Genomic DNA, 10,895 nt, shown 5'->3' on the forward strand with positions numbered 1-10,895 from the left:
AGATAAGATAACTTTATTAGCCCTATACAATTTCTTGCATTAGGAATTTATCTTTTCACATACCCCAGCTTGCTCTCCATGAGACACACAGACAAGGAGAGAGAAGCCTGGGGTTAGAGCACAGGGTCAACCATTGTACAGTGCCCCTGGAGTCGGGATTAAGGGCTTAGCTCAGGGGCCCAGTGGAGTAGGATTTCTCTGCCAGCTGTGGGATTTGAACTGGCACCCTTCCACAGGTCACAGGCCCAGATCCTTAGCCACAGATCCACCGCTCCGCCCCAATAAGTGTCCGTATGCTCTTGTATCTCTTGCCTGAGGTCAGGGGGGTGAAGAGCTCCTCTGTGATGGCCAGAATTCTACCTTGGCAGCGGTCCTCATAGAGCTGTTTAATCTCTGTGAGACCACAGCCAATGATCTTCTGCGCCACATTCACTGTTCTCTGCAGTGCCTTTCTTAACAATATTATATATAAGAGGACGTGTTTTAAAATCTGATGGACTAAGATTGGCAATAATTAAGTCGGGACCCAGTGACTCAGAAGAATATGTGCTTTTAGGATGGAGAATAACTACATTGTTGATTGCTTTTAATCTTTCAAACAATGCCTGGATGTGATCCTCTGATCCATAGGTGTCATGGGATCTGTGTCAGCTTCTCATTGAGTGTGCTGTTAAGACCCTATGTGTGATGGTTTAATCTGGAAGAGGCAGGAGACAGACTTCAAGGGAAGACACACCAGGGTTTATTCAGTGATGACAGACAATGAGTGTTGGCAGTAGTGATCCAGTGCACAGGGAAAAGCAAAGGCAACCAAGTCTAGGCAGGTCAAAAAGGGGTAGTCAGGGCACAGTCCATATTCCATGAGCCGGGAGATCCATCCGAGACAACGACGATTACAATTCCCGGGAAAAAGGAAAAAGATTAACCAGGAACACAGAGAGATAAAAGCATTACAGGACCAGGCGCTCCGAGCCCCGGGCTCAGAGGTCAGGATGTCTGGGATGAAGGCATCTGCCCTCAGGCTTCCTCCAATCCTGGTCGTAGGTGGGCCTTCAGACGTCCGTCTTCCAAAGCTCAGCCAGGAGCTACGGAGATGCTAGGCTTATAAAGCCAAACATAAACAAGACACACCAGGAAATAATTGAACTAAAATGAACAGAAAGAGGTAGGAGTGCCCTCTAGAGGACAGATTTCAACCGTGACAGTAACCAAAATGTGCAAAATAGTCTCCTGTCTGTAACCTCCTAATACTCTCAAGTTGAATCAGGATTTTCAAATTCCAATTGACTCATAGTCTTGAAAGTCTGGGAGTGTAAGTGTCCAGTTTTGCGTATAGTCTGGATTTGGGACAACACAGCCCCCAACACTTTGTGTTTCTTTGAAAGGAATATATGATAGAAGATGATCTGTAAAGTGAAAAGCAAGTACAGTAAGAAAGGCTGCAAACGGTTCAGCTCATCTCACTTGTTTGGTGTCAGTAGCTAACTGATCCAAGGAGCTCATCCAGACTTTTAATTAAAGAAACCAGGGTGTTAACGATAATAAGTAGTTGTGGGCAGCTTGTCTCAGGTTCCCACAACTCTTTGTGTTAAGACGCACCTCCTGCTTTGAGTTTTAAATGCACTTCCCAGAGTTTCTATGTTAGCTCTCTGGTTTGTGCAGTCCAGATTAATCACACCAGGCAATTTGTTTGCTGGCAAAATTGGCTAGCAATGACTGCAGGAACAGATATTGAGCAGTTTTCAGCCATTGATGGTTTTAAGGGGGCTATTCTAGCACCCTGGCTGTTCTCTGAGACTACTTACTTCTTCTACTGAACCTCTTGGGGATGCTCTGACACCATCCCTCTAGCCTCCTGGTATTCCTGGATCTCAGCAAGTGAATGAGCCGCTGTGTTGTACAGTTCTGTTGACAGATGGGCTGCTTAACTGATCTGCAGAGATGCAGAACGTGCTTGAGCAGCTAAGCTTTTAAAGCTGGCTGAGAGAGACATGAAAAGATCAGGCAACTGGGTTTTAACATGAGGAGCTGGCAGGAGACTCTTCTGTCATATACTGGATATACTAACAGCAGCCAGTTTTCTGAGAGAATGAGCTGCAGCTTCTGACACTGGTAGGCCAATACTGGCACAAATTGTCAATGTCATGTTAAGGGCTCTGTGATGTCGGCTAGGTCTTTCACCATCACCCATCATAATTGGTGTCTTCTGTCCCTACCTTCTCTTCGATCCCTTTGTTTCATGATTTGGTTCCTCATAAATAAATACGCAGGTCTAATCTAGTGCTGTGGGATTGCTCCCTCTAATTATCTTCTCCAGATTTTGCACAATTTACCTTAAAGTTGCTCAGAAAAAAACCGACACATCTTAGCACAAAACAGAATAAATACGCCAAGTATTTATTAAACTGGCCCACCGCCACTGTCTCAGAAGCAGATGAAACTTGTCATGTCTCAAAATGTTGAAACTTGCTCAGCATGGTTGTTTTGGGCCTTCCAGCACTCCCTAAAGCAATCAAGATCCATGCTCTTGTGTTCCCATTCTTCCTGTGTACACAGAAGTGAATTAAATAAAAAATAACAGGATCATTCAGTACTGATCCTGCTTCAGAAGGTGACATCGCCACTGTGTATTCTGGAGTCCTGTGTTGTTTGACAAGCGCTCCGAAGTGGTTCTGAAGCTAGAGGTGCACGTGGGGAAGAGCTGCGCTTGTTACATTATCAAGTGCATTAACACATGAAAAAGAAGAGAGCCAGCACAGGTATGTATCTGAGGAGATGATGAACATTACAGTAAAGGATCATGTTGAGGAGACAACTCCCTCCTCCTATTTTCCACTAGCAGAGAAAAGGTACAGTATTCCTCTCTTAAGCTCCACGGTAAAAAAAAACACTTTTGCGTTAAGCATTTAAGATGAGAAGACACTGATAGGTGGTACTGCCAGCTGTGCTAAGTCAGTAGCTAAAGCCTCCAGTAATGACAAACAGTTAAAGCTTCTGCCCTGTGTGCAGTTTGGGTCCTACAGTCCAGAGATGAAAGACCAGTGAGTCCAGTCAGAGCTAAATATCCAGCTTACTGCAATTCCCCATAGGATGAAGTGGTCAAAGATCAGCCAGTGATTTCACAGTGTCCTGCACAAGCTCTAACAATGAGGCATTAGGGAACCTGCACTATTTTTATCTAAGGCAAAATTATATTTAAATGTAAGCAAATTTAAGAATGCATGAAGGAAAGCGGGCTTGGAGTTTTGAATTTTAATGCTTGTTGTTATCATTGATCTTTTTAGGAGTATACCGCAATATTTTGAATATCAGAGAACTTAATTTTGCTGAATACTACCTCTCATATTAATTCACATATTGCACATGCTGTCATGCCAAAATAATTTCCCTATTTCTTCTGTCCCAAAAGAGCGGTATCACACCATACAACATACTTACTTTATACTAGTTCACCACACCACCAACAAGTATTGTAAAACCTGTGAGCTGTGCATTTGTGATTTTAATGAAAATCAAATAAAACTTTTGTTTCATTTAATTAAACAAGTACATTTCAAGGTGAGAAAAATGGTTTGTAACAAAACTGAAAAAAAACATCTTAGCACAGATATACAGTAAAAAAAATAATGGCAGAAATAGGAAGTTTTATTGTTTATATATCTAGATATTTTTCCACAAAAGTAATTTCTTGGTCATTATAACCAGTATATTCCCCATGCCTTTGACCATAAATTAGCATCTCTATAGCATGGTCTCTGCGTGGAGCTTGCGTGTTCTCTTTAGGCCAATGTGAGTTTCCTACAGCTGCTGGGGTTCCAACACTCAGTCCAAGGATGTGCTGTCATTGGTTAGCTGGTGTTCTAAATTGTCACCTGTATACATGAGTGATGTGCGTCTGTGTGTTCCAGACTTGAAAGAGTTATACCAGTGTGTAAGTTTTGTTGTGTGTGTAGGTGTGTGTTGATGAAATACCATTATTTGCATACAGGGAGTAAAGGAGAGCTGAGGAACACCTGTGCTGAGGTTGAGAGGCTTAGAGAGGGTATGCTTTAGCTTCGCTACCTGCTTCATATCAGAAAGGAAATCCGGTAGCCAGTAACACAGAGGCTGATTAATACCCCTCACTGCTAGCTTATCAAAAATTTTGAGAGGGATGATTGTGTTAAAAGCAGAATTATAGTCACTAAAGAGGATCCGAGCACATGTTCTGGGTGATATATATGTTGAAATATATCATGGAGCCCCAGGGAGACTGCATCTTCCACTAACCTGTTTGCTCTATAGCTAAGCTAACATAACAGCTGACCATTGTTTAAGAGTTCTATAAGTGGTTTATGTGCTTTGAATCTCTGTCTATATCTTGGGACAAGAAATACTACATAATGGTCTAAATGGCTGAGAGGGGCATACACCGACACCTGGTTTCCTCAGAGTTAGTGCAGTAGCAAAAGTCCAGAGATTTTTGCCGCTAATTGTTGGGTAGCAAAAGCTGATGAAATATAAACAGCCACTAGTACAACTGAGGCAAATACTCTGGGCAGCTATGCAATTTATGATAAGGTTTCTAACTCTGGAGAGGAGTATTTTAAAAGTACTGTACCTTAGGATCTGAACAACATTAATTCATATTCATGTAAAACCAGACACCTCCATTTCTAAGCTTAAGTGAATGATCTGCTGTCCGGTCTGCCCACCATAGTCGAAAGAATGCTCCTGCACACTGTGACCTTGGATTGGCCTGAGCAGTTATTTAAAATGGATGGCTAGTCCTATGCTCTATTTCTAAGCACAGCAGTTTCAGCTGAAATAAAGCCCTTAACAGCACACCTTTGAAACTGACAAGTGCAGAATCCTGTCTTTCAACAGATAGAACAAAGGCTGAATGCTGCTGCTGAGATCCATGCAGGCGAAAGACATGAGACTGACATAACACTTGAACATAGTGGTCGAGAAATACGCCTGGAATGGGAAAAGAGCCACAGGGGGGAGGTAATTAAACACTGTAACGGTCAGAATCAAAAGAACCATCTTGAAGGCCTTCTTCTTCATGGGGTGCAACTCGTCTTTCCCCGGTCCAGATCTCCTCAGAGCCCAAAGGATTGAGGTGTTACAGAAGACCATGAATGAAAAGGAAGCCAGGATGGTGACATTGAATATCTTCTCAAGGTTTTCAATCCCCCCGATAGCTTTGGCTATGGCATAGGCTAAGGTGATCCCCCACATTGCTGCAGATAAAGCGATGCGCTGTTTGCGACCCTTGAATTTCAAGAATGCGATGGGATGCATCACTGCCATGTACCGGTCCAAGCAAATACTTGAGAGAAAGAGAGGAGAACAGTCCTTTATGCCATAGACAAAAAGCTGGACGTGCAAAATGCTCTGGTTATTCAGAAATAATATGTTACTCAGATCAAGGGGGGCCATTAGACAAAAAAAAGCATCCAAGAAGGACAAGTTCAGTATGAAGATGTCAGAAACGGAGGAGTCGCTTGTGCTTGTCAGCAAAAGCCACAGTGCCATCATGTTAGCTGGCAGACCAAGAACGACGTTGATGCTCTGTGCTATTAGGTAAAACATTACACCACCAAATCTGCCTTCACAGTCTGCGTACACACTCCATGGCCGGGCAGTGATATTGGGCAAGCTGCTATTGAGGAGCAGAGTTGTGTTCCTGTAGGATGTACCCATCCTTACTCATGCAATGCAGGAATGCAGGTGTTGAAGGTGGTGATTCTGGATTTCTAATTTAAGGACAAAAGAAAACAGAAAAAAGTTAGTCCCATATTTTTCAAGCAAGGTAAGAGACAGAGAGTGGAAGGAAGTCTAATGTAAGCTTCTGCTGAGTGCTCATGTGTTTTGAGGGCCAGAGAAGCTGTAAGAGCTTTTTTTATTATTTTAAAATTACCTCCACAATACAAAGTCCCCTGTGGTTAATTGACCTAAATCTCTTACATAATCAGCAGAAACATGTGCGTTTTTTCATGAGCATTTGAAAATAAATACTTTGTTTCTTTTCCTGCTTCCCTAAACTTTGTAGGTATGAACCACTTCACAAGTACCCCAAAACAAATTAGACTGTGACCATCTGAGCCGTGATACGTGACAGCTGTGTTACTCTCTAAACATGAGCTCCCTTTGCAAAAGGTGTGTGATATATTCCTTGTTGTGACACCACGAACCAGGGCTCTGTGAAAGAACACAGACTGAGAGACAAGGAGAGGTGGAGACGGGAGGACAGAGGGAGCGAAAGAGGGACTGACTTGAACCTGTGACAAATAAGCCTAAAGAACATTGTGATGAAAATATCATGAGAATGAAACTGAGGAATGGTGTGAGGGATTGAAAACCTATTTGTAAAATGTAGTTATTTCCTTTTAAAATGAAAACAGTTGTGGTTACTCTGTGACCAAGCTATTAGTTGGCCCCATTTCGAGATATCATTTCTCCAGCCTGTAACACAGATGTTTAAACACAGTATGTGTTTAAACACAGTATGAAATAATGGTCTAAAGTGATGTTAATACATGTTTCAGTGAATTGAATGAATCACAATAAAGCAGAACAACCAAAAAGCTGGTTGAGAGGAGGCTATCTGGCCCAGATTGCTTGTTCACAAGCTCACATCTTAATGATTCAATTCAGTCATGGATTGACAAACATGGGTAGGAGCTTTACTCCAGACTCCTAGTGCTCTCTGCATAAAGATAAAGACATCCTATTTCCTATCCTGAATATCTTTGAATTTAATTCCCCCTCACAACATATGATATTTATTGAGGGGAAGATAAATTTAAAGACAACAAAATAATAAAAAAAATGTGTGATAGGTGTTGATGGAACGTAATCCTTTTAGTCTTGAATGAATGAGGTGGTGAGGAGACTGCAAGCAAAAGAAAATCCTAAAGGGCAAATCACCTCAAATCAAGTGGAAATGAAGAAGACGTATGTGTATATCTTCCTTGTGTTTGAAGAACATTCTCAACAATGTTCCCACCTGGACAGGGTCAGCAGCACAGTGGGGATTATGGTTTTTTACTTCTCCAGTGCTTTTTAATGCTATCTCAGCCCTTATTGTTAGGAAGGAAACTGGAAGAGATGCAAGTGGGCACCTCCATGATCTCATGGATCACTGACTATCTGATAGGCAGACCACAGTTTGTGAGGCTGCAGAACTGTGTGTCTGAACAGGTGGTGAGTAACACAGGGGCTCCTCAGGGGACGGTTCTTTCTCTGTTCCTCTTTACCCTCTATACTTCAGATTTTAAGTACAACTCGAGTCGTGCGATTATGGGATGTATTAAGGGTGGGCAGGAGGCAGAGTACGGAGGACTGGTTAACGGCTTAACCAGTCAAATTAACGTGGCAAAGACCAAGGAGTTGGTGGTGGCCTTCAGGAGGAAGAGAGTCCAACCTACTCCTGTCTATATCCATGGGAGTGATGTGGAGATGGTAGATTCATACAAGTATCTGCACGTTTACATAGACGATAGACTGGAATGGACTACCAACACTGAACCTATCTACATGAAGGCCCAGAGCCGACTTTATTTCTTGAGGAGGCTCAGGTCCTTCAATGTTTGTAGTAAGATGCTTGATATGTTCTATCAATCTGTTGTGGTGAGTGTAATTTTCTACACAGTGGTGTGCCGGGGCTCTGGGATTAGAGCAAATTTTGTCACTGGGTCTGATTTAGACCCTTTGGATGTAGTGGCTGAGGAGAATGGTATCCAAATTAATAACCATTGTGGACAACGTCTCCCACCCCCTCTATGACAAGCTTGTGAGAATGAAGAGCAGGTTCAGCAATTGGCGACAGGGAGCGCTACAGAAGGTCATTCTTGCTTTCTGCCATATGACTTTACAACTCTTCCATTGTGTGTCTGGGCTGTGGCAACTTTTACCTATTTTTGGATTAACCCTGAATCCTCTGTTTGCAACTGGTGTTTTATTTATAACTGGTGTGCAACATGTGGAAGTGAATTGGGCAAATTATCTATATTTACACTTTTGTAATATGCTTGTGGATTATGTAATATATTTATACTGTGCAATACATTTTCTTTGTGCACTCTACATTCTAGTTTATTTTGTATTGTGTGCAATTGTTTACACTGTATTTTTAATTGCATTTCTTACTGATGGTATTTTTTGTATTGTATTATTGTATTGTTGTATTATTGTATTATTACATTGTACTGTGCTGCGTTGATTTTGCCTGACTGCTGTTGCTCTGCAATTTTCCCTTACGGGATTAATAAAGTATCTATCTTTAATAGGAGACTAGATGATCACTGCAGTTCAATAAGCTACCAGTAAACCAGTAAGCAAGATGAGACAAATGAGTTCTTTGCATTGATGAATTGTTTTCAGTTCTTGTTCAAGTAGATTTTTCACTTACAGGATGGGAAACACATTAAGAAAAAGCAACAAGGCAGCTCATGTTTCCTGTGGGCACCAAATCTCAGCGCCTTCCTCTTTTTTCATTTGGATAATGCAAATACCTTGCTCATTGTGAGACTGTGAAAATGATGCCATTTTCAGATTTGGTTTGGCCTGAAACAAAGAAAACCTCAGCATGTGCTATATAATACAACTTAAAAAGATCACACTGAACCATATATTAGAGCCTCCCTAAAGTGTACAAAAGTCAGAAAAAATCACTAATTTACAACATCTTTACACACATCATGTATGACATAAGGCAATAAAGGTCACTTTAAATAAGAAGATTGAAGGTGGATAAATCTAGAGTTCTATTACAATAATATCAACATAATTATTATATTACAAACTACTGTATGTGTTTTTCAAGATTTTAGTTTGTAACATACAGCAAAATTAGTATTTCAATGATCAGTGTATAACCTTGCTCCAAACAGCAAACAGCAGAGGCTGGGAGCCACCTGCTGCCTCTCGTTTGCCCTGATTGCCAAGGAGAGACGAGACACAAGAGCACCTGTCTGTAACAAATAGCCATCTGACAGCAGGTGTTCTGGGGTCTCCTCTGCAGTTCGGCATTGACATTAAAAAAACATTCATTACTTCAGTACTGAGCCACCCTTCAGCGTTCCAGGTCTCTAGTGCTGAGATGTCTAGGGCCTCTCCAAGCTTCGTACCCAGACCTCAACAAACTACTCCTTCGGCCCGACCTACTAGTCACCTTATTCTGCCCTGAATGGTCTCTAGAGAAGACCACCTGATGAGCACTCACCCTGTTCAGCCTGGTATAGAAGCACCTTGAGGATGACCACCCCAACTAGGAGGATCCTGCCTGGCCTTAGAGCTTGGTCCTGTGCTATGCTCTGGAACCAGCACGGCACCAGCTCTTCAAGGCTCTCCCTGTCCTGCACCTGTTTTCTATACGTTCCTTCCCTGTGCTCCACTTCCTCAGCCCACCTGCCTGCATCCCAGGCAATTCCAGCTGCCCAGGAGCCCAGCTTCCAGGAGCCCAGCCTCAGGAATCCAGGCCAAACCTGATGAGTCTGACATGCCATGCAACCCTTGGCCATGGATTTCTGCAGGCAATATTGCCTCTGGCTGACTTTGTGCCAGCCTGTCTTGCACCCGGGTGCAGTGAGCCAGATAATCCCCTGGACTGTGACACCCTAGCTCTTGGGTCTTGGGTCCTCTGCGCTGTTTGGGGGCCGCGTTGAATGTAACACAAACATGTTACAATTTTGTCGATTGGTAAGGACCCACTTCCACTGGTGATGAGGAGATGTACTCCCTGAACCATGAGCTTCTCTATGACGAGTGCAGGTTACAAGTTATCAGTAAGAATAACTGTAGCCTACCACTGCTTGTGAAGCGGAACACTATCAGATTGGGCAGCTACATTTCTGTTATCACTGCTAGAGATTTTATCCATTACTTTTTATCCAGTGCAGAGTCACAGTGAGGGAGGCCAGAGCCATACAGAGCAAGCAACAGGAGCAAGGCAGGTTATACCCTGGATGGGACGTAAGTTCATTTCAGGTCAGTCACGGATACACTCATGCCAGGACCATTTCAGGAACATTTTTCCCAGAAACCAGCTAATCTAACTATGTTTTTGGGCATAGTTGGAGGAAACTTGAGCACCCAGAGGAAACCTACACAAACATAGGAAGAACATAAAAACTCCACCCTATTCACCGCTCTCAGCTGACTCTGTGCACTTGTTTGACATCCATTTCAACCACCTGAGTTCACTGAATGCACCTATAGATAGAGTGAAAAGTCTCCTCCCCTTCCCAACAGACAGTGTTCTAATATCTTGTTCAGAAAATTTTGGACCTTTTCACTGGCAAAGGAATATGGCGGCACTTCCAGATGTTGTGGCAGATTTTGTGTCAATCTCATGTGAAATTTCACCATCTGGCCTCCTGTTTAGACACACCCAGATTAATTTGATTGAAAGCAGTAAGATCCTTTAAAATCAATTAGAAAAATGAAAAGAAATTTAAATAGCATTGCCATATCTCAACACAGTCAATTAAATAATTATGTAGTATTTGCATAAAACAACTAAATGTCAACAAACATCAGTATTGATGATCCACATTCACACCTCAGTGCAAATAGACACTACAGAAATATTTTATCAAATGAGCTATCTTTGTTTGTTTCCTTTTTTTAATGTAACTATATACACCCCTAGTTGGATATGAAAACATCCAACTGGAAGTAAGAAGGAAGTATCCAAGAACAGATTGTCTTCAGATTGATCGCTTTTGAGAACAAAAAAAATCGGTTTATCTTACAAACGCAGTGGCTCAAACTTTCAATAGCAGTAGCTTTCTGAATATTTTGCAGTTAGAAAGGATGATCTACCACCTTTAAAGCACAAGTTCATATTGATTTCTGAATATTTAAAAAAAATAATGTGTGTGATTCTCCCTCCTCTTGAATCACAG

At 42.1% G+C, this 10,895-nt stretch overlaps 1 protein-coding gene across 1 annotated transcript; it reads right to left on the minus strand.

The window, feature by feature from the left end:
- Window positions 1–4,815: 4,815 nt before the first annotated feature.
- On the minus strand, window positions 4,816–5,688 carry LOC107075893 (C-C chemokine receptor type 8-like). Its single transcript, XM_015338902.1, has one exon. It carries the CDS (start codon window positions 5,686–5,688, stop codon window positions 4,816–4,818), a length of 873 nt encoding a protein of 290 aa, XP_015194388.1.
- Window positions 5,689–10,895: the final 5,207 nt, after the last annotated feature.

Source organism: Lepisosteus oculatus, chromosome 18 (assembly GCF_040954835.1).
Source record: "Lepisosteus oculatus isolate fLepOcu1 chromosome 18, fLepOcu1.hap2, whole genome shotgun sequence".
Classification (NCBI taxonomy): domain Eukaryota; kingdom Metazoa; phylum Chordata; class Actinopteri; order Semionotiformes; family Lepisosteidae; genus Lepisosteus; species Lepisosteus oculatus.

Bases quoted from the DNA above. Each gene is read 5' to 3' on its own strand.
- LOC107075893 (XM_015338902.1), bottom strand. From the start codon at position 5,688: ATGGGTACATCCTACAGGAACACAACTCTGCTCCTCAATAGCAGCTTG.